This window comes from Trichosporon asahii (assembly GCF_000293215.1).
Source record: "Trichosporon asahii var. asahii CBS 2479 unplaced genomic scaffold scaffold00035, whole genome shotgun sequence".
In the NCBI taxonomy this organism is placed as follows: Eukaryota; Fungi; Basidiomycota; class Tremellomycetes; order Trichosporonales; family Trichosporonaceae; genus Trichosporon; species Trichosporon asahii.
The window spans coordinates 33,708-55,847 of NW_014040889.1; the positions used below are offsets into that span (position 1 = coordinate 33,708).

Below are 22,140 nucleotides of genomic sequence, written 5' to 3' on the forward strand. Positions count from 1 at the left end.
ACGGCACGTCCAAGTCAGGAATCGGTATTTCAGGAATGGGACAGTTTAGGTAAGCTGATAGGCGATGACTTTAGAGCTAACGCGCAGGCCTGATCTTATCATGAAGGTATGTACTTCGATGCCAATGTCCGAACGTCGCTGATCGTTGCAAGGCCCTTATTCCTGTTGTTGTGAGTAGCTTTCGTTGGCTTACATTTCATCGCTAACGTCAGATGTCTGGAAGTGCGTATAATATCGAGCCTACGTTACTAAGGATCTAACAACAGTCATCGCCGTTTACGGTCTCGTTGTATCGGTCCTCATCTCGGGCAACAGTAAGCTCTCGCATCCTTTCTTCGCTGACCACAGTCTCCCCGACATCTCCGTACTCCCTGTACGCCGGTTTTATTCATCTGGCCGCAGGTCTTTCTTGCGGAATGACCGGTCTTGCGGCCGGTTACGCGATCGGCAAGGTCGGCGACGCTGTACGTCCCCTAGTTGTATTGTTGACACGGAAACTGACTCCAGTGCGTCCGCGTCTACCTCTACGAGAACAAGGTCTTCGTCTCCATGGTTCTTATCCTCATTTTTGCGTGAGTGTCCTCCACTGTTTTCAAGCTAACGGTCCAGCGAAGTTATCGTGTGTATCCAACGCCACGACCAGTGTTTGGGCGCTCTACTGACGCCAGGGTTTGTACGGTCTCATCGTCGCGCTCATCCTCAACACCTCCATCCCGTCGGAGGCTGTCTGCGGTAACATTAAGTAACTCTAGAAATGCATTGTCCCTGTTCCATCCTTCGCCGGCTGTCGTGTACAGGAGATATACATTGGGTACAGGTACATGTCTACAACACATGAGTGTATCGACCACTCTTTTACTGCTGCCCGTCCACACTGGACACACCACCTACATCGGGAAGGCCAAAGACGTTCCCGCCCCCTCCGTCCATGCTACCAACGACGTCGTCGATGTCTCCGCGCTGCATGCTCGAGTAGCTCGCCCCGACCACGTCCAGCAGAGACTGGCCGTCAGGGTACGACCAAGCGTAGTTACCCTGTTCTTGGCGAGCAACCGCCTCGGCGACCTGCGCCACGTCGGACGCCGACATACTGGGCGGCATCTCCTCCGACTGCATCTCAGCCTCGGGCTGCTCGACGGGGGGCGCGGAACCGCCGTTCTCAGCTGCAGCCTCCTCGAGGCGGGCTCGCTCCTCCAGCATGCGAATCTTCTCCTGCACAGCCTCCCGGTTCTTCTTCAGGCGCATCTCGCGCACGAGACCGAGCTCGGGGTACTTCCTGGGCCTGCCGCGTTTTCGTTTGATACCGAGAGCCTTCTCCTCCTTGCGACGCTCGAACTCCTCCAACTCCTCAGCCGTGCGCACCTTCGGGGGGCGACCCTTCGGCTTGCGAGGGGGAGGTGGAGGTGGTTCTGTGGGCTGGCCAGGTTTGGGCTTGTTCTTCGATCCTTTTGGTCTTCCTCGTCCGCGTTTCACGGGTACAGTGGGCTCCGGGACTGGCTCTTCGAGCGGTAACACGAGATGATTAGGCGACTGGGGGAAGTTCGTGTTGAAGATGGCACCGTAGGACCCAAAGTTGCCCTGAGCGAAGTCCTCGAGGGTAGACTGCAGCGTGTGCTGAAGGCGCTCTCGGTCGAGAGTCTCGCGCTCATCGCCGGGTGCAATTGGATGTGACTAAACGTCAGCTCATATCCATGGAAGGCGAAGCTTACCTGTTGGGCATTTGTAAGACTGTTGACAATCTCTCGGAGTGCCGGATCAATGCCGTCATCATCTAGCTGCAGCTCCGTCTCCGGCTCAGGCTCGGGTTCCGGCTGTGCGTGGGTATGGGGGTGGGGCTCTTCCTCAATGACAGGTTCAGACACTCCCTCTTCAGTGTGATCAGCGGGCTTCGTTTCATCACGGAGGTCGTCGGGTCCGATCCTGCCCTCGCGGACATCATTCACCACCTGCTCGATCGTGAACAGGGCGGGGTCCAATGGGGTCGATGACGTGCCGGAGGCGAGGGCAAGGAGAGACGGGTCGAGGTTTATAGCCGCGAGGTTGAGTCCGCTGCTCCCAACGGTAGAAGGCATGACGGCGCCCATGGTAGTGCTCTCGCCTTGTGATGTCGGGGCCATGTTCGTCCTGCAGCTCGACGCGATCGTCCGGGATGCCGGTTGTCAACAATAACAATGGTCGCTGGGTGGGACTCGGGTGATGGGAGAAATCGAGAAAAAAACATACGATCAATTCCACCCCTTTGGTGGCGACGGTTCTTGGCCGTGTCGTCCTTCCTGGAGTGGGGCTCGATTAAGCAAAACACGTCCAGCACGTGGCGTTCCTTCCACCAGGCTGTCGCATCACTCGCGTCCAGGTCAGGTCGATGTCCGCGAACATCTGTGGTATTCCATAAATTCCACTCGTCCCAACCCACCCGCTTTCGAGCTCACGAACAAGCTCAAAAATGCAGGGAAGGCTTCCTTCGATGGTACGTACCGTCCAGTCTGATCAGTTCAAGTGCTAACGCTGCAGCAACCGACCGTTGTCCTCCTTAGGGGTGCGTCATAGCGTCAACTCGCCGAGAGAGCGTAAGCTAACTTTCCAGAGGGCACCGACACCTCCCAGGGAACCCCCCAGCTCCTGTCCAACATCTCTGCGTGTATTGCTGTTGCGCAGACGATTGCCACGACTCTCGGTCCCCGCGGTATGGACAAGCTGATCGTGGACGAGCGCGGAAACGCGACCATTTCCAGTGAGCTAGCCAATCTGTGCAGTGAGCTGACAAACAGACGACGGTGCCACCCTCCTCAAGCTTCTTGACATTGTTCATCCCGCTGCGCGCACTCTTGTCGACATTGCCCGTGCTCAGGACGCCGAGGTTGGTGACGGAACCACCTCTGTTGTTCTCCTGGCCGCCGAGATCCTGAAGGAGGTCCGACCATACGTCGAGGAGGGTGTCGGAGTCCACACTATCATCAAGGGACTGAAGGAGGCTCGTGATCTGGCCGTTAAGAAGATCAACGAGATTGCTGTCACGATTGACAAGTCGAACAAGGAGTGCGTTTCACGAAACCCACGTCCGAAGTGTTGCTGACAAGTGCTAGGGAGTTCCGCGACCTTCTGCTGAAGTGCGCGTCAACGTCGATGTCGTCAAAGCTCATTCACTCCCAAATGCCCTTCTTCTCCAATATGGTTGTTGACGCCGTTCTGTCGCTTGACCAGGATGACCTGGACGAGTCGCTGATTGGTGTCAAGAAGGTGCCGGGTGGAGGTATGCAGGACTCGGAGCTGATCAAGGGTGTCGCGTTCAAGAAGACCTTCTCGTACGCTGGATTCGAGCAGCAGCCCAAGCAGTTCGACAACCCCAAGATTCTTTGCCTGAACGTCGAGCTTGAGCTTAAGGCCGAGAAGGACAACGCCGAGATCCGTGTCAATGAGGTGTCCGAGTACCAGGCTATCGTCGACGCCGAGTGGACCATCATCTACCGCAAGCTCGAGGCGATCGTCGCCACCGGTGCCAAGGTTGTTCTTTCGAAGCTCCCCATTGGAGACCTCGCCACGCAGTACTTCGCCGACCGCGACATCTTCTGTGCTGGACGCGTTGCTGGTGACGACATGAAGCGTGTGGTTCAGGCTGTTGGCGGATCGGTTCAGTCGACGACCTCCGACATCAAGCCCGAGTACCTCGGAACCTGTGGTCACTTTGAGGAGAAGCAGGTCGGTGGAGAGCGATTCAACGTCTTCGAGGACTGCCCGCGTGCCAAGACGTGTACGCTCATCCTGCGTGGAGGCGCCGAGCAGTTCATTGCCGAGGTCGAGCGTTCGCTGCACGACTCGATCATGGTTGTCAAGCGTGCGATCAAGAACAACCAGGTCGTCGCCGGTGGTGGTGCGTGCGAGATGGAGATCTCCAAGTACCTGCGAAACTACAGCCGCACGATCATGGGCAAGCAGCAGCTCATTGTCGGCGCCGTCGCCAAGGCGCTCGAGGTCATCCCGCGCCAGATCTGCGACAACGCCGGCCTCGACGCGACTGATGTTCTTAACAAGCTCCGCATGGGTCACGCCAAGGGCGACACGTGGGCCGGCGTCGACGTCGACGGCGAGGGTGTCGGCGACAACATGAAGCGCTTCGTGTGGGAGCCTGCGCTCGTCAAGATTAACGCGCTCTCGTCCGCCATCGAGGCTGCTTGCCTCATCCTCTCCGTCGACGAGACGGTGCGTAACCCCCAGAGCGAGGCGCAGCAGGCCGGCCCGCCCGCGCCCCGCGGCGCGGCTCAGCGTGCCCTCCGCGGCAGGCCGGGAAGGCGATAGAATGGAGTAGAGATCACGAGGTAGACCTTGATGAGGACGGTATTGGCATGCATTTTGCAGTTATATTCATTGGCCCAGCCGTGTGTCGCAAGATATTATAGAAGGTGCATGTTGCAACGCATGCAGGTATATGGCTAGGGTGTGGCGAGCAGGTCGTAGTCGTCGCGCAGGTTCTTACGGACAGAAAACAGAGAGAGGAGGAACAGCAGGTACACAATACAACGAAGAACATCCCACGACACGGCGGACAGCAGTGCTTTCTAATCACGCCGCTCCTACGCGGTCGTCAAGGCCCTCCCGCGCTCGCCGGCCTTGGCGATGAGGTAGAACACGCCGAGCATGAAGACGCAGAAGAGCATTAACCCCAACAGGCGATAGAGGATATACGCTCTGCGCTTCTCCTCTCCGAGCTGCGTGCGAAGACGGCCAATCTCATCGGCGAGGTGCATCTTCACCTCCTCGGCCCAGCGCTCGATCATAGCGAGCGCGTCCGAGTCGACGTTGGTCGCGTTCGCGCCCTTGACGCGCTCGATCTTGCCCGACTCGCGGCGCACCATCGCCGTCGCGCCTTCTTTGGCGGAGAGGAGCTCGAGGTCGTCCTCCTCGTCGTCGGGCAGAAAGTCGACCCACGGCGTTGTGCGCACACGCATCTCATCGACGTTTTCTCGCCGCCGCTGTAAGACCTTTTCCAGGCGCGCTTTCAGCTCGGGCTGGCTCTCGTTGATGGCCGCGAAGAGCTCGGCCGTGCATTGCTGATCGTCAGCTTGACGCTCGTCGGTATAACAGCTCACCTCTGCCCGGTTATCGAGCTCTGCTAAGCGGGACAGGATTTGCGGGAACTCGGAGAAGATGCGATGCTCGAACGAGGACTGGAATCAGCTGATGGTCATCCAAGTAGCTCACCTTGGATGCCCGGAAGCGGAGCTGGTGCTCGTCGCACTGCTTGGACAACCGCTCAATGGCGGCCCACAGAGGTGCCGTTGGGGGCTCGCCTTGGCTTAGTTTCGGCGGCGGCGCACGCTCCGGTGACCCGAGATCGACTTGCTCATCACTCGCGACGTGGGGGTTGTCGGCTTCGATCGCGGGTGTTGACAGCACGCCGAGCGAGCCTGACTGTATTGAGGACTGGCGGGACATCGGTGATCCTAATGGTGAGGGAGACAGTGGTGGTGGGCTCGGCGTCGCCATGTACTGGGTGTATGAGGGGGCAGCGGTGTTGCTCGCTCGTGGGGACAGTGGTGGGCCGCCGGAATGGCTCGGGCCCGCATGGCCGGCCTGCGGCCGCTGCGGGACAGCGAGTCGCCGATTGTTGGCAAAGGTCATTGGGACGTGGTGAATTCCGGGTGGTCGGTCCATGGTAAAGAGTGAATGGTGCAAGACATGGATACAGCCAAAGATGGACTAGTTTGCGCATCGAGGTTCCGCAGTAGCGTTGCGGTACGGTGGCGGGGCTGGCCCGGTGCCCGGCGCCGGCATTGCGTAACGGGCAGCTGCACAGAGTCCGTGCCTCATGCCGTAGCGCCCCCCCTTCGCCCCTGGCGCGCGTAGTGCGCTGCAGAGCGGCAAATCCAGGCGGCACGGCGCGCGCGCCCCCTCCTACCCCGCACCGTACGCCCCTCTACCCCGCATGTCCCCCTCCCATATCCCGCAACGGACACCCCCCATCTTGCTTCATCCTCATCTCCCATCTTCCCCTCACTCGCATGCCCATGACTATACAGTACGACCCCCAAGCTGAGTCCGAGCGCCCAGTTCGCTTGCCAGACGCTCCCATCCAAGAGCTCGGCCCCGGCATCAAGCTCCAGCCCCCCCTCAGCCGCCGCGGCCATGGGCCAGGCGTCATTGCTGTTCTTCCCTCGCGTCTGTCGCTGCGCCCTCATGCCAAGTGCGGTCTCAAGACGCCCCTCGACCCCGATCCCGTGCAGAAGTGGGCCGAGGAAGGCTTCGCTGTCGTTGGTGTCCAGCTCAGCGCCAACTCGGACATCACCGAGACGCTCGCTGTCGCCATCGCTGGCCTCGAAAGTTGCCCAGACGTAGACAACAAGGGCCGTTATGCCGTGCTCGGTGAGTGTAACTGCGGTACACGTTGCAAGACGCGTTCTCTACGGCCCGCTTCGCACCCTCGTGTCCTGCTGTGCAGGTCACTTCGCCAAGTTACACACATAGCTGACACCTAGTGTACGACCCGTCCGCGGTCGAGTCCATCGTGGCATCCATGCCCTCGCAACCGGCGCTTGTTGCGCTGATCGTGCATGGATCGTCGCCCTCGTGGGCCCCTGTACCCGTCCTCGCCCACCTTCCCGGTGACGTTGATGCGGAGCAGGAGTCCGATTCCGCGGACATGAAGATCTGCAGCTACGGCAATGCCGAGTCGTCCTACTTTGTTGTGCCTTCAGCTGGACCGAAGGCATACTCGCCGACCGACGCGGCCATTGCACACACTCGCTCTCTCGTCTTTCTCCGCGAACGCCTCGGAGGACCGTATTTCGACCTCGAGCAGATCTGGGAGGAGCACACCCACTACGAGTTTGTCGACCGCTCCGTCTCGAAAACGATGGGCACCATGGTGGTGAGTCTGGCATTGCGGCCCTGCCCTGTCGTTCGTCATGTGGCTTGGACAGATCTATGCTTTCCTCATGCCGCCCTTGATTCCGAACATGTCATCACTGCAGCAGGACAATCCGAATGCCTTGTGCAGGCACAGGCGAGCTGCTGGGCGCAGCGTGCTGCTGCGCAGACTGTATGTGGCGTTTCGCAAGCTAACCCCAGGCTGAGCCCTACGTCAACCACGTTCCTACGATGACGGGCGGAGTTGGCCGTGAAGCGCTCTTCGAGTTCTATCGCGACCACTTCATCTTCAGTAACCCCGACAGTGCGGAGCTTACGACTGTGTCGCGCACAATAGGCGCGGACCGCGTCGTGGACGAGTTCATCTACAGCTGCACACACGACCGCATGATTGACTGGCTCCTCCCTGGCGTCCCGCCGAGTGGCAGCAAGTTGCGCATTCCCATGATCGCCGTTGTCAACATCCGCGGCGACCGTCTTTATCACGAGCACATCTGGTGGTAAGTGTTCCTCGCCGCAAGCTGTGCCTGGTCTTCCGTATGGACATGCAAGCTAACGCCACAGGGACCAGGCCACCGCTCTGCAGCAGGCTGGCTTCCTCCCAACCTATGTCCCGACTCCGCAGGGCAAGCTCCGTCTGCCAGTTGGGGGCAACGCCTCCGCCGACATGCTGCTGGACGAGACGGCGCACGAGTCGAACGAGATGTTTGGCCCCGACTGGGGCGTGCAGCCCTAGGCGGTAGCCGCTGGTCGGCACAGGCAGGACGCGCAGGTGTTTGTACGAAGTTGTGCGTGGGAAACGAGCCACGGATCAGAACAAGTCAAGTGCGGCAGCAAACCGGGGCCGCGAACCCCGTGAGGAACGCGAGTCGCGGGCCCCGAACCAAAGTCCGAGGCGGACCTGGCGGAGTGGACAGGCCGCCAGGAGCGATTAGGCATTCAGCACACTTAAAATTGGGCTCTTATCACTGTTATTGTATGCACTGAGTAGGTCGTCTGTGCAGGTGCGGTGTACAAGTGGAATAAGCAGTCTGCTATGCCCTCAGCATGTTGGCGGCCGGTCAGGAGGGCAATGGCGAGAGCGGTGCCTGTGATGCTTGCAGCCAACAGCAAGACTGCTGGGGTCAGAAGACCAAGTATTCCCATAGCAGCTGGGTGGGCTCCCCCGAGCATGCCATGGTCACCCGAAGTTACTGGAGATGCCAGCTTCACAGCACGCGTAGCACGTGTGGCAAGCTATCGAACTCTCTGGTTTCTTATCGCTGACCGTTGAATTGGAACTGTGCCTGGCCTGATCCGTTCATCGACTGCGACGGTGACTTCCTTCTCAGTCTGACACCTGCATCTCAGCTTCAGAAGGCAAGGCATGATCGGCAACAGCGATGAGGGGAGTGACTATCCAGCCCATGCCATGTCTCACAGATGGTCCGAGAGGATGTTTGTGGCTGCGTGTTTCGAGTTGAGTGACGCTCCTAATCGTGGGAGTGTGGTCCCGAGCTATCACACCGAGCGATGAGGTCCAGACCACCTGGACCAGACCGAGCTCGGTCAGATCTACGTCGTGATAACGACATGCGGGCCAAGTACGACGCTTGATAGCCTGGCGCTGCTGGCTGCTGCGGATATCTCGGTCTTAGCCCACCTTCCCTCGCGCATCACACGTTGCTCGTGTTCACTGGGAACCAGAACCTACGCGAACATCATCCCATTACCACATGTCATGATCCGAGGGAGCGGTACCGTTGACGACGATCGACTACGTTGCGATCTGCTTGGCGCATACGGAGTAGCAGACATCCCGGCTACCTGGGGTAAGCTTTGCAGATGCACTCTGTTCCCTAAGCTCTCGTTACGAGGTTAAGAGGACCTCTCTCTCGTGACGCCCGCCTGCCTGCCTGTGCTTTGCATGAAGATCACCTCGTCGGTCGCAGCAAATGACGGGGTCGCCTTGGCCGCACCTAGTACTCTCAAGGTTGGAAGTCGGTTTCTAGCGAGACTCGTTTGGCTAAGAGCCCGAAGTGAGGAATGTGTCCCTGACGTCATGCCTCATGTAAGCGTCTGGATCACTTGATGGCTCCCTGTTTGTCTTTCTGCGGTCGGCTGCCGCTTGCAACGACTGCCCAGAGCATGACAACGTAGGCCGTCGCCCCTGCCATGTCTCGGACGTCAAGCTCTTGTCGTTGCGATCGCCCAGTCATTTTCAGTACCTCACAACAATCCACACAGCACACTCTCTGACAAAGCTTTCACCGACCTGACCACCGAGATCTCGACCACCTTCGTACGCCTTCGACGACCCCTCTCTTTCTTTCCGCGGCACCGAGCTTCCTGCGCCTCCCCGAGCTTACCCCTCGCTGAGCTCCTCGCTGGACCTCGCTCTTGCCCTCTTCGTAAGGACAGGAGCGACCCAGACCGCCTGACCTTGCCCCACCCATTCATCCCCCCCTTGAGTATATATTCCGACCAGTTTCGACTGGCGCATAGAGTTTGCCCATCGTGTCACACGCACACCACCGGACCGAAGCCTTCCCCGTCCTCATGGACCAGAGCTACGATCATACGACCGGCCTTCAACAGGCGCACGGCTCGCCCGTGCTCGTCGACGCCAGCGGCGTCCGCGTCGCCGACATCCAGGACTACGCCCTGATCGGCAACAACCGTACGACCGCCAGTGTCTCGATCTACGGCTCCGTCGAGTCCCTCTGCCTTCCCTACTTTGACTCTCCGTCCGTCTTTGCCCGTATCGTCGACGCCGACAAGGGCGGCCATTTCTCCATCACCCCCACCTCCGCCTTCCGCCCGAAGCAGTACTACCTCCCCAACTCGAATGTGCTCGCGACCAAGTTCCTGAACGACGACCGCGTGGGTCAGGTCACCGACCTCCTCGTTCCAAAGGAAGCCAACCGCTCGCGACACCAGGATGAGGCGCCCCTGCCGTGGCTCATCCGTAAGGTCGAGGCTGTCAACGGCAAGTGCAAGTTCCGAATGGAGTGTGCGCCTGCGTTCAACTACTGCCGTGACAAGCACGATGCCGAGATGGTCGAGGACCTATCCCGCGAGGACTACTGCAAGGAAGGACAGAAGGTCCTTTTCAAGAGCAAGGACATGAAGCTCGACCTTCGCTATGTCGTTGCCAGCGAGCGAGACGACGTCGCCCCGCCTTCAATCGACCTTAAGCTCGTGAAGCTTCCCAAGCGTGACCTACTCGGCCTCTCCGCGGTCTCCGAGTTTGAGCTCGAGGAGGGCCAGGTCATCTACTTCATTCTGCGCGAGGTTCCCGACGAGATGTTCATGAACGAGAAGCAACGCGACACCGTCCAGGGCACGGTCAAGCGCGCGCAGGAGCTCGGCGTCGCCCCCGAGAAGCTCCGCAAGGCCGCCCATCTCCTCGGTCCCGACGGCGAGCCCATCCTGACCGAGAAGCTCGTCAGTGAGCTTATGGACGACACGATTGATTACTGGCGTGGCTGGATCGACGGGTGTATCTACGACGGCCGATGGAGGGAGAACGTGCGCCGTTCTGGCCTGACGTTGAAGATGCTCATCTTCGAGGAGACGGGCGCCATCGTCGCCGCGCCCACGTTCTCGCTCCCAGAGTACATTGGCGGAGCTCGTAACTGGGACTACCGCTTCACGTGGATTCGTGACTCGTCCTTCACCATCTACGCCCTGATCCGACTCGGCTTCAAGCGTGAGGCGACGCGGTTCGTCAACTTTATTCTCGACCGCCTGAAGGACCGAAACAACGACGGCTCGCTCCAGATCCTGTACACGATTCACGGCGGCAAGGAGGCACCCGAGGAGGTTCTCGACCACTTGGCAGGCCACAAGGGTTCGCGCCCCGTGCGCATCGGTAACGGTGCCGTCGATCACATCCAGCTCGACATTTACGGAGAGCTCATGGACTGTGTGTACCTCGCGCAGAAGTTCTCGAACCCGCTCTCCTGGGACAGCTGGAGGGCCATCAGGCAGGTCGTCGACTACACGTGCGAACAGGTCGACAAGAAAGATCTGTCGATTTGGGAGCCGCGCGGCAAGTGGGCCAACTACACGTACTCCAAGGTCATGATGTGGGTCGCGCTCGACCGTGGTATCCGACTGGCGGATAAGCGTTGCCTTCCTTGCCCGAATAAGGAAGAATGGACGCGCAAGCGCGACAAGCTGTACGAGACGATCCAGGCCAATTCGTTCAACGTCAAGGGCAACTACTTCGGCCAGAGCTACGAGCACAATGACATCCTCGACAGTGCGGTGCTCATCATGCCGCTCGTGTTCTTCTCGAACGGTGCCGACCCCAGGTTCCGGGGCACGCTCGACCAGATCCTCAAGCCACTGGACCAGGGCGGTCTCACGGCCAACGCGAGTATCTGGCGCTACGACACGGGCAAGACCGACGACGGTGTCGGCGGCAAGGAGGGCGCCTTCTCGCTGTGTACCCTCTGGGGCGTCGAGGCGCTCACCCGCGCGGGCAGGTACGAGAAGAAGTACCTCAACATTGCGCAGACCATGTTCATCGAGTTCCTCGGGTATGGCAACCACGTCGGCCTGTTCTCGGAGGAGATCTCGCCCGGCGGCGAGGGCCTCGGCAACACGCCCCAGGCCTTCTCGCACGTCACCCTCATCTCGGCCGCGTACAACCTCAACCGCGAGCTCGGAGTCAACCGTCCTCGCCTCGGTATCAACTTCTAATCATAGAGATTGTAGGGAGTATCAGAAGGAAAGCAGAATGCATAAATGTCGACGGTATTGGGTTAGTCACCGGGCGGTTATCGGTGGAGATTGCCGCGGTGTCCGCAATGACGCAAGGTCCGGAGCGATGCCGAAAACAAGCTGTCGAGTCGAACGCACCCACTGACGAGACTTGCCCTCATCTCTTCAGCATCAAGTCTCCCTCGAGTTCATCGCCAACGAGAACACAGAGCGCCATGTCCGCCTCGACCTCGACGAAGCTCGACCGTTCCTCACCAGAGTACAAGCGCTCGCTCACAGAGGCGCTGCGCTGGGACCACGACCGGCGGGAACCGTACCTGCTCCTGCCGACAGGCGACCGCATTGTGCCCTTCCGCCCGGGCATAGCATCGGACATAGCGGCGCTGTTCAACTCGCCCGAAATTGGTCGGCGCCTGTATCGCCTCCCGTGGCCCATGTCGGTCTCCTGGGCCGAGGACTGGGTGCAGGACGAGATTCAAAAGCAAGAGGGCTACCTAGCCGAGCTTGTCGAGTCCCTGCCTTCGGCGCCGGAACCGCTCTCCGAGGACGGTGGCCTGGGCGGCGGCGTCACACAGGGCGAAGGTCTGCACAAGGCCCCCGGCACGCGTGCGCTGAGCGGGATGCCCTTCAAGAGCATCCGTGACGCCTCGGGCAACATCGTGGGCGATATCGGGCTCACGCCCTCGGACGCCGATCCCGACACATACACGGCCGACATGTGGCATCTCGGCTACGTGCTCGCCGAAAGTGCGACGGGGAGGGGACTCATGATCGCTGCTGTTGGCGCCGTGCTCGCGTGGGCCAAGGAGTGGATGGGCGTCAAGGCCATCGAGGCTATAGTCGAGAACGACAACCCGGGCAGTATTGGCGTCCTTCTCGCGACTGGGTTTGAGCGCGTCGGGGACACAGTCACGGACTGGCCGGAGGAGAAGGGAGGGGGGAAGCGGTATGGCGGGCGGTGGATTTGGAAGGCGGACGCGTAGGCTGGGCTCGCCGTCATGTCGCCTGCTGGTTCATGGTGTTGGGCGGTTTCGCTGTTCGCCCTGTCTCTGTCCCGGCACGGTTCTCGCATTCGCATGGATCGACCCGCGATCATCACGACCGACGGCTGCCGGTGCCGCGCATCTCGACAACGGCGAGGCTCCCGTTCGGCATGCCGGGGCCGTTCGTCATCCTCTGCCGAGCCCGCCGGCCAGCGGACAGTTGACGGACAGTATAGGAGGTGTCTACCGCGGCTCAGACCGTTCCAACGGACACTTCTACGTGGGCTAGCTTCTTTTCTTGGACATGTATCTTGCTGCTTTTATGTGCCGGCGTCATTATTCGCGTTGCATGGTGGGAGTATGGAATATTGCTCCGCTGCGTACATCGCGTGCATTGCCAAGCCGCTAGGAAAACCTTGACCCTGTGATTTCGGGCAGCACCGTCCGATGCCGGAACCCTTTGATCTGTACCTCTTATCGTCTCCATCCTGCCGAAAGGAGCCACACTTCGCAAGTGTCTGCGTGCATGTTTGAGACATTGGAGGCTATTTTGAGACTGGCCAGACGCTTGGGCGTACACTCGGCAAGAAGACAGAGTGTCCGTTGAGATGAACAGTTTGTGCAAGTGTCCGTCTGAAAGGAGTCTCAGATTCTAATCAGATATCCAGGTTATTTCGGATCCGGGGCCAATCGCCCGGCCGAAGAACGCGAAACCCAGCCGGCAGCCCTCAGGTCAGCCCCAGGTCGCCCTCCGCGCGCGGGTCGTGCACATGTTCAGAATGCTTGTTTTTGCGAACGCGGGCAAGCACTAGCTTTCTTGCCATGGCTCATATACATACCACAGCGATGCAGGTGACTGCCCGACAGCTGACTTTGCGTTTGCGTTTACACTACCACTCTCACTCCGACTTGGACGACCGGTAGCGATGTCCGTTTTGTCTACTGCCGAGAGGGAGGGCCCGCTCCCACCCGCGCCAGCGCTCGAGCTCACGCTGTCTCGAACCGCTTCTCGGGCAAGCGACTCCAAGTCTCTCGCTTCTCAACACAGCGACACCAAATCCGCTCCTCTTCCTTCCGCCGACACAACGGCGCCGCCAGCTACCTCCGGCCCGCCAGGCCCAGGCGGCCCAAATGGCCCTCCCGGCGGACAGGAGATTCCACAGATGTCAAGATGGCGGTTCTGGGCGATCTTCGGCTCGATCCTGGTCTCGATCTTCCTCTTCGCCCTCGACCAGCTCATCATCGCCACCGCCATTCCCGCCATTGCCTCAGAGTTCAGAGCACTGGACCAGCTCTCGTGGCTCGCGGCCGGATTCTTCCTGCCCCTCCTGGCTTTGAACCTGATCTACTCCCAGTTCCTGGAGATCTTTCCCTCGAAGCACGTCATGTTCTCGGCCGTGCTGGTCTTCGAGCTCGGGAGCTTGGTCTGCGGTGTGGCGCCCAACATGCCCGTGCTAATCTTCGGAAGGGCGCTCGCTGGCGCGGGAGCAGCGGGCATCATGAGCAGCGGCATGGTCATCATTGCCGAACTGGTGCCGCTCCGCGAGAGGGCAAAGTACTTTGCCTTTTCCGGTGCCGTGTTCGCCGTCGCGAGTGTGATCGGCCCGCTCATCGGAGGCGCGTTCGCGGACCACGCCTCGTGGCGCTGGTGCTTCTACATCAACCTGCCCATCGGCGGTCTCGCCCTCGCCGCTATCGTCATCTTCCAGCCCGCCTTCCCACCCATAGGCCGCAAGGCCGAGTACAAGGGCTATGAGCTAGCTATGCTGGGCCGTGTGGCACGGTGCGACTGGGTCGGCGCCATCCTGGCTGCAGCCTGGGCGGTGTGCCTCATCGACGCACTCGAGTGGGGCGGTATCTCTCGCTCCTGGTCCGACGCAGGCGTCATCGTCTCACTCGTGCTGATGGGCGTGCTCCCTGTCGCCTTCTTCGCGTGGGAGAAGTTCCTGGGCGAGAAACGCGCCATGTTCAAGCTCCGCCTCTTCAAGCGCCGGACAGTGTATGCCGCGTGCGGCGTGCTCTTCACGCTCTTTGCAGTGTACATGATTGCCGTGTTCTACGCCTCGGTCTGGCTCCAGAGCGTGTACGGCTTCACGGCTACTGAGGCGGGCGTGCGCCTCCTGCCCCTGATCTTATCGCAAGTCCTCGTCCTCATCATCACATCGCGGGTCGTGCCCCGCATTGGCCGGTTCAAGTTCTTCATCGTCGCCGGCCCCGTGCTGCTCGCGGCAGGAAGTGGCGGTTTGTATGGGTTCAAGTACGGCTCGCCACTTGCGACCCTCTACGGCCTGCAAGTCCTCATTGGCGCCGGCACGGGGTGCGCGATGCAGAACGCCTCGCTGTCGATCCAGTGCGAACTGCGCTCCGAGCCCAAGCTCATCCCCGCGGGCATGGGTATCGGCACTTTCGTCGGCTTCGCGGGCCGTATCGTCGGCATCTCGCTCGCGCAGAGCGTGTTTGGAAACGTCCTCAAACGGAATGTCGTCAAGTATGCGCCCGGCCTGAGTCCCGAGCTCAAGCACCGGATTATCCTCGATAGTGCGGCGCTCTGGACGGCCGTCCCCGACAGCCAGAGAGAGGGCGCGCTCATCGCCTACGCCCAGACGATGCGCGACGTGTTCCTCATCGGCGTGCCCTTTGCCGTCATCTGCTTCGGGTTCGCGCTCCTGATCCCGGATCACAAGCTGCCCCCGAGACCAGGCAAGGGAAAGCCGGAGGCGCCGAAAGCCGACGCTCCCAAGCCTGACGCCGAGAAGACACCAGGCGACGCGGAGAAGGCCCTCGGTGAGGAGGAGAAGCAGGTCCAGGAGGTTGTCGGAGATGGCCGCCAGCACAAGGACGCCAGCCCGGTATAGACACTCCTTCAGTCACCTCGGTGACATGCTCGCTCAGGTGACCGTCCTATACATATAGACATAGACTAACATGTACGTACGTACTTTCGACCAGTTCTGGGAATTCTATAATCAAACGCTATGTACACTCCCTTTCGCAGAGATAGTCAGCACGGACCATGCGTGAGCATGTCGTCATGACCTCGATGGTGAGAGCGCGATCGCGCTCGTCCCTTAATCTGCATCATGATCGTGGCCTGATCGAGCTCTTTGGGCCGGGTTTGCCCCGGAGATGCCACCGGCTCGCATCAGGACGTGCACTGCATGCCCATTCCCTTTGCCTCATCACTTGGGATGGGACGACGCTGTGCGGGGCTACGAGCACTACGGGATGCCAAACGATTCATTACGAGCCCCGGAAGGCCCGGAACCGGCACACAAGTCAATGATGGCGCAGGCGGCAACGGAAAGTGTTTGAAACTACTGCCCAGGTCTGCCAATCCGACGAGCACAGGAGCGAGGAGCGGACCGCTGCCGTACGGATGAGATCCCGTATCCGGTCCCTTCTGGTCCCTCTCGTCCCCTCTGGTCCCTACGACCCTGTCATATTTCTGCAAGATGGCGATCCGCAGCTAGAAGAATGCCGGGATGCATCGCAGCGGGTCAGGAACGCACCGCTGCATTGCACTGGAACGGTGCAGGCGTCGCACGCAGTCGTGCATCCCGATAAGTCGCGTGGCCCGCACGCAACTCGCGTGGGCTCAGACAGAACAGACGATATTCGATCGCCATGAGATGTTCAGCTGGGTGCCGAACAAGCAACGAGGCGCGCGAGGCGCTGTTCCATGTCCGACCCAAGCCCGGCGGGCCCAGCGGATTGCCCTTCTGTGCTAGCTGCATTAGTTTTAGTACCATTTCGGCGCATTTGTGTGTACGAAGTCGGCACCGCTGCCGCAATGCGGCACCGATAATGCAGTGGTTATTGACTCTCTCGGGCAGCTGTATTACGTACGCCTGGGTAGGCTATTACGTCTTTCGACTCTCCTTCGTCGAATTGTCTGACTGAAGGTGAAAGTGGATCGGTGAATAGAAAGAACGCTGAGCTACATACAGAAAGTAGTTGCTGCGCTTGGAGCATAGCCTAGAAGGCACGCCCTGAGGGCACATGACGAGGCAGAACATGTACCGTGAGAGACGGCAGATGAGGCAATTCGCGACCTGTGTCAGTCGCGCATTCAGTCGCTAAAGAAGAGCTCTCGCTAACGTCACTGGGATCATGTCGTGCTCCGAGAAAGCGGAGAAAGCGGAGAGAGCGGACAGTGGACCATTGCCGCACGGGGTACGAAGTGGGGTGCACCGCGGCTGCATGATCCATGCAGGCAGTGGACGGCTGCTTGTTGTGGTGAGATGTTGACTATCGTCACATGCAAACATGTCAGCCAGTCCACAGCCGCACAACCGAGCCGGCAGATTTCATGAATGGGTTTCGATACGGCGCCACTTGGCAGACCCCTCAGACGACCCTCAGCACAGCTAGCACAGCCAGACCAAAGCGACCAAAGCGACCAGCACGACATCCGCCGAAGCGAACTAGATCCCAGTATAAGAAGGTTTCGCATGATTGGAACAGATGAGGGAAATGACTAAATGGGGACCAGCTTTGGTCGGGCGACGTCAGACGTCAGACGTCAGACGTCAGGTCACTGCAACCACTGCGTCAGGCTGGGTGAAAAGGACATGAATAGCAAGCAAGCCCTCGTGGCGGGTTTGGAGTGCGTCGAGTGCCGACGGCATTCGGGCTATGCGGCATGCGGGCGATTCTTAGCAAAGCAAGCCGCCCGAACTGCCAGCAAGCCGTCAGTAAGCCGCCCGCAGCACCGTGATCTGCTCTGATAGGAAACACAGGGCCAGGCGTCGGACAGAGTTCAGCCGCTGATGCTGCAGCCGGCGGAGCGAGCGCTGAGCATCTCACTGGATCACTGGCACCCACGCAGGCGCGCAGGGCGCCTCGTTTCTGCGCCGTGCGCCGTCAGCGCCCTTTCGCTCGTCTTCGGCTGCGCCCTCGTTTTGTGTTGGTGCCAAACACGGAGTACGCTGAGCGCACTGAAATCATGGCTTGCTTCCCCTGCTGCCTTAAACTTCTCTCTACTGCGCTGGCTGGCATGGCTGGGGGACATGGCTGGGGACATGGCTGGTGGGACCGAATTGCCCGTCCAGGATCGTCAGGAGCGAGCTGCAAACAGACTCAGCTGGCTGCATTGATATCCAGGCGATAACCTGATCGGCTGACGCCACGGCCAAGTCGTCATCTGTCTGTCCGGCGACTGGAGCAGGCAGCGGTGCCATTTGGCAGCACAACATTGGGTTCAATGGGACATTGGAGAAGGATTCATTCAGTCGGGTTGCAGTAGTGTATGATCTCGCTTGGCCATTTCGGAGATTGTTATCGTGAAATCTCGCAGATCGCCAGCCGACGACGACGCAATACGCGCACGAAAATAAAATTAGGAAAGGACGGCAGGGGGTGAGGGTGAGGATGATGTTCGCTGGCTCTCTGGCTAACGGAGGGGGGGCAAGGGGGCCAAGTTTCACGCCAAAGATGCGCGCCTCAGGCGGCATGCCTGCCTAACATGCAGATTGAACGGGACTGTGGGTCGTGACTGGAGGGCTCAGGAGAGTAAGGGACAGAGGAAGGGGAAGGACAGGGGTCGAGTGAATCGCGGACCCTGGGGTCTGGGCTGGTAGGCTCTGGTGGTGTGCGGTTCTGATTGTACTGGAGTCTTGGTCGAATGCTTAACACGTTAAGCTGGTTTGGGTACTTTGGGTGTGTGGTGGACGTGCGAGCCTCGCTGGCACACTGGCAGATTGGCCTGGTCAGGAGTGAGTCAGGGACAGGGATTCAGGGTGTCCCAGGGCGAAGAAGGGACGGCGAGAGCACTCTAAGTACTCGTGGTCGGTCACTAGCGGCTAGTCGGCCAGTCGGCCAGTCGGCCAGCGCTGGATGCTGGGCTGACTGGACTGGCGATGAGCCTCGGGCGGGATGCCTGTGCGTCAGACCCCATCGCGCGAACTTGGCCCGTCGCGGGGCGGTCTCGCCGTCGACTTGTGACTGGCTGCTCGCATTGTTGACTGGCGGGGGTGTGGGTCGACTGGCTATCTTTGTCAGGCGGGAACACCAGGGGCAATCACTCCAGATGCACCAGATTCATCCTGCCTGTCATACCCACCTCCCTCTCTCCCACCATCCACCACCACCTACCTACCTACCTACCTACCACCACTTCGCTTCCACACGGCGACCCACACACACACACATCTCTCCTCCATCCACATCTCCAACTCTTTCCTCCGGCTTCCCCTCGCCGCCCTTCTCCTTCTCCTCGCCGCACACCGCGTCACTCTTCGTGCTTTGTGTCGCCCCTTGACCCTTCCTCTCGCCCTTAGTCTCACCCACCGACCCAGTCTCAAGACCCATTCCTCCCCTCAATCTACGTCCTCAGTCTGACATCCAACACACACACACACACATCAACACACATACACACAAACGTGGCTGATCGTGTCATCCGTGCATCAATCCGCCCCCCATCGCATCCACATCCGCAGTACATCGCCATCTCCTCCACCCCGAATCTCCTCGCCTCATTCCAGTCACGCTCACACTCGCAAACTTCTGGTCCATCTGGTTCACATCAACGCACAGACTCGCGTTGTCCCTTCGCCCTTACTAGAGATCCTGACACCTCCTCTGTCAAGGACGAGTAGCGTGTTTGCATTGCCGACGCAACCTTCGACAAGCCTGTTCGCATCCAGCCCTAACTGCCACGGCTTGAGGACGCGTGCAAGCAATCCTTGTGAACCAAGGCGCAGCGATACATCACCTCCTGCACACGATTCTGCGTCTGCTTCACGCCAGCTCTGAACTAAACCCGAACCTTGATTACGTGTGGGGGACAGAGAAAAGGTTGAACGTCTGAGCGCTCAGCTTGCACCAGTTTCATTTATGACAGCAATCTCTCCCGTCCGCAACCGCTTCGAATTTGGTTCAGCCATGCATCCGTGAGTTCATCAGACGTGCTGGACGTCGGGCGATGGATTCTGCCGTGTTCGGGGACAGGTCGACACGCGATGTGCCCGCGTTGTGCGGGCCCGCGACTTGTCTCCTAGGCCCGACGAGAGAACAGGAAGGAAGGAACAGAGTCCGGTGCCTTTTGAGCTTGTGACATTGGTTTCTGGGACGCACCTCGTCCTCGTGGCGAGACCATGAGGCAGTTGGGCCCCAGAAATCAGAAACGGCACACGACACGCGATATGCGACACTGGAACAGCTACACATCTGTTGGAGTTGTTGAACGGCTTCTCCGAAGTGCGGAGAGCGATGTGCGCAGGTGTGTGGCTGCAGTGGGCATGGCGAGGGCTACGTGTGTGCGCCGATGTGTCTCATGTCTCATGTCTGATCGAGGCTTGAGGCTCAGGTTTGGGCCAGGGGCCCGTCATCACAGACCTGCAGCCGCAAGCCAAGCTCCAGCCAGAGGCGAGCCAGGCGGGTCACAGTCGACAAGACGCTGGTCCCAGATGTCTGTGTCACCCCCCATGCTTCTTGCCCTCCTCGGACCGTGCCAGAAGCCCAGAGCGCCAATGTCCAGTGACGAGTCATACCAAAGGAGAAGACCATGCTGACGCCGTGTTCCACATCGCCCAATACCGCACCCGTTATGTAACCGCACGAACCCCAACCGCACAATCGCTGTCACCTTCCACCAACCGTCAACTCGCTTCTTCTGATCTTTCTCATATCTCATCCTCCCTCGCCTCCGCACAATGGACAAATCGTTGTCGCCGTCCGAATCGCCCTGCCCTGCACCCGTCGCCCCACACCGCTCGACCGATGCTCCCTCTCCCCCTCTGCGATATTCCCCACCTCTTGGGCTCTCGCCACGGCGGTACTTTCCTCCAAAACTCAACTCGGGCCCCACATCCACGTCCTTCAGCACTTCCTCCCTCCGTGACCCCCCTCCCAACGCTACGCCCCCGGGGCACAGCCGTTCTCCCTCGGCCAGTGGTGGTCCCCGCTCGGCTGAGGACCGCGAAGACCGTCGCAAGGGCAAGGCTCGTGACCGCGAAGAAGCGTAAGTCCCCACCTCAAGCGCATTACCGGACGCTCTGTTGCGACCCACAATAGGCATTCTGTGTTTCGGCCATCAATTTTCCACCCCTGACTTCTTGATTTCCATGAGCTGACACTTGTGCCCCTGTTTTGGCGATCGACGATCCATCTATCTTCTCGCTACTCTTGCCCGCTTATACATGCAGTGCTGAGGACGACGCTGTTAGACCGGAGAAACGCAGCCGAACGAATGCTCGCCACGGGCCCCGTTCGGCGGTCGAGTCCCCTTCGAAGAACAGCGCCCCTGGGCGCTCGCCCACGACGGAACAGCAGCCGCCTTCCAACAGCAAGCGCCCCAGCACCCTGGCCCCGATCCAGCCCATCGGATTCGCCGCATCCCGAGAGGCCAGGCGCGACGGCGACAATGACGTCAACCGAGCCATCCCATCCCCAGTTGTCTTGGGCTTCGACTTTAAGAGCGTCGACGAAGAGCAAATGAAGACCGTGCGAGACACGATCAGCATCAAGGAGCAGCAACAGGCCCTGATCGCGCAGCGACGGAAAGAAATGGCTGCCAGCCAGCCGACGACCCCGCGTGAGCTCACGTTCAAGGGCTGGACGCCGAAGGACCCGGAGAAGCGTGGTGTCGGTGCCCGTCGCGAGAAGACGCGGGACAAGGTTGAGCGCATGAGCATTGTGACGACGGCGACCGATAAGGACGTTGTTCCTGGCTCTAAGAGTGCTCCCCTCAACCAAGGTCTCGCCTCGCAGCAGCAGTCGCCCCGTGAGCCGCCCTCCGGATCGCAGACTGCCGTCCACCCCCACCACCTTCCTCCACTCCACCACCACTACGGTCACCACCCCCACCACCTCGCCGACCCGAGGACCGCTCCTCTCAGTGCCCACTCCCGCTCCGCCCGCCCAGACGAGTTTGGCCGCGGCGAGCACCAGTACTACCAGGCCGCCCAGCAGGCGCAACGGCCCTCGGGACCGCCGTCGGCGAACCCCTCGACCCGCTCTCGTGATGCCCGATACCCCGACCACCTTGGACGCAGCGCGCAGCCTAACACCGCTGACCGCCGCAACTTCTCCGTCCCCTCGATCCAGGGCCACCCGACGAGCGCTCACCACGCGCGCTTCCCTCCCTTGTCTCCCCACGGCCCGCCTCCGTCGCAGCCGCCAGGATCTGCCCGTCCTACTAACGGTGTGCACCGATCGAACGGCTACTCGCTGAGCCCGTCGCCGCCCCACCCGCGCGAGCAGTTCCTTCAGCCCTTCGTGCAGCTTTACGACATGCTGTCATCGGTCGACCAGCTGCGCTACCAGCTGCAGGACATGATCCACCGGTCAGATCAGGCGTACGCGAGCCAGATGGCGGCGACGAACGAGTTCAAGTCGACAGCGGCGCAGGCCAGCAACCTGCTCGGCACGCTGCAGCAGTCGGCCGACTCGCTCAAGGAGATGGTTCGGTACGAGGTCGAGCGCGCCGAGCGCCGCGAGGTTGACGAGCTGCGGGAACGTGTGCGCGCGCTGGAGGAACGGCTCCACAAGTAAAAAACCCTCCTCCTCCTGTCGGTGCCGTGTCTCGTGGTTTATTTATCAAGGATCTCTTGAATGTATCGTATCGTTAACTGGATAATTTGCG

The 22,140-nt window shown here is 60.2% G+C and overlaps 8 protein-coding genes across 8 annotated transcripts; 6 read left to right on the forward strand and 2 right to left on the reverse strand.

Moving 5' to 3' along the window:
* Positions 1–855: 855 nt before the first annotated feature.
* Positions 856–2,117, reverse strand: A1Q1_00724 (uncharacterized protein; the record flags this gene model as incomplete). The annotated part of the gene is made up of 2 exons (XM_014325685.1): positions 856–1,671; positions 1,710–2,117. 2 exons carry the CDS (start codon positions 2,115–2,117, stop codon positions 856–858), a joined length of 1,224 nt encoding a protein of 407 aa, XP_014181160.1.
* Positions 2,118–2,443: 326 nt separating this feature from the next.
* A1Q1_00725 (t-complex protein 1, eta subunit (tcp-1-eta)) lies at positions 2,444–4,293 on the forward strand (the record flags this gene model as incomplete). Its single annotated transcript, XM_014325686.1, has 5 exons — positions 2,444–2,467; positions 2,512–2,536; positions 2,585–2,731; positions 2,769–3,036; positions 3,084–4,293. The coding sequence occupies 5 exons, from the start codon at positions 2,444–2,446 to the stop codon at positions 4,291–4,293; spliced, it is 1,674 nt and encodes a 557-aa protein (XP_014181161.1).
* A 275-nt stretch (positions 4,294–4,568) lies between these two features.
* On the reverse strand, positions 4,569–5,649 carry A1Q1_00726 (uncharacterized protein; the record flags this gene model as incomplete). The annotated part of the gene is made up of 2 exons (XM_014325687.1): positions 4,569–5,150; positions 5,197–5,649. The coding sequence occupies 2 exons, from the start codon at positions 5,647–5,649 to the stop codon at positions 4,569–4,571; spliced, it is 1,035 nt and encodes a 344-aa protein (XP_014181162.1).
* Positions 5,650–6,002: 353 nt separating this feature from the next.
* On the forward strand, positions 6,003–7,597 carry A1Q1_00727 (uncharacterized protein; the record flags this gene model as incomplete). Its single annotated transcript, XM_014325688.1, has 4 exons — positions 6,003–6,357; positions 6,471–6,862; positions 7,063–7,361; positions 7,426–7,597. 4 exons carry the CDS (start codon positions 6,003–6,005, stop codon positions 7,595–7,597), a joined length of 1,218 nt encoding a protein of 405 aa, XP_014181163.1.
* Positions 7,598–9,399: 1,802 nt separating this feature from the next.
* On the forward strand, positions 9,400–11,550 carry A1Q1_00728 (uncharacterized protein; the record flags this gene model as incomplete). The annotated part of the gene is made up of 1 exon (XM_014325689.1): positions 9,400–11,550. The coding sequence occupies one exon, from the start codon at positions 9,400–9,402 to the stop codon at positions 11,548–11,550; it is 2,151 nt and encodes a 716-aa protein (XP_014181164.1).
* A 236-nt stretch (positions 11,551–11,786) lies between these two features.
* On the forward strand, positions 11,787–12,554 carry A1Q1_00729 (uncharacterized protein; the record flags this gene model as incomplete). The annotated part of the gene is made up of 1 exon (XM_014325690.1): positions 11,787–12,554. The coding sequence occupies one exon, from the start codon at positions 11,787–11,789 to the stop codon at positions 12,552–12,554; it is 768 nt and encodes a 255-aa protein (XP_014181165.1).
* Positions 12,555–13,480: 926 nt separating this feature from the next.
* Positions 13,481–15,409, forward strand: A1Q1_00730 (aflatoxin efflux pump AFLT; the record flags this gene model as incomplete). The annotated part of the gene is made up of 1 exon (XM_014325691.1): positions 13,481–15,409. The coding sequence occupies one exon, from the start codon at positions 13,481–13,483 to the stop codon at positions 15,407–15,409; it is 1,929 nt and encodes a 642-aa protein (XP_014181166.1).
* A 4,800-nt stretch (positions 15,410–20,209) lies between these two features.
* On the forward strand, positions 20,210–22,049 carry A1Q1_00731 (uncharacterized protein; the record flags this gene model as incomplete). Its single annotated transcript, XM_014325692.1, has 2 exons — positions 20,210–20,517; positions 20,702–22,049. The coding sequence occupies 2 exons, from the start codon at positions 20,210–20,212 to the stop codon at positions 22,047–22,049; spliced, it is 1,656 nt and encodes a 551-aa protein (XP_014181167.1).
* Positions 22,050–22,140: the final 91 nt, after the last annotated feature.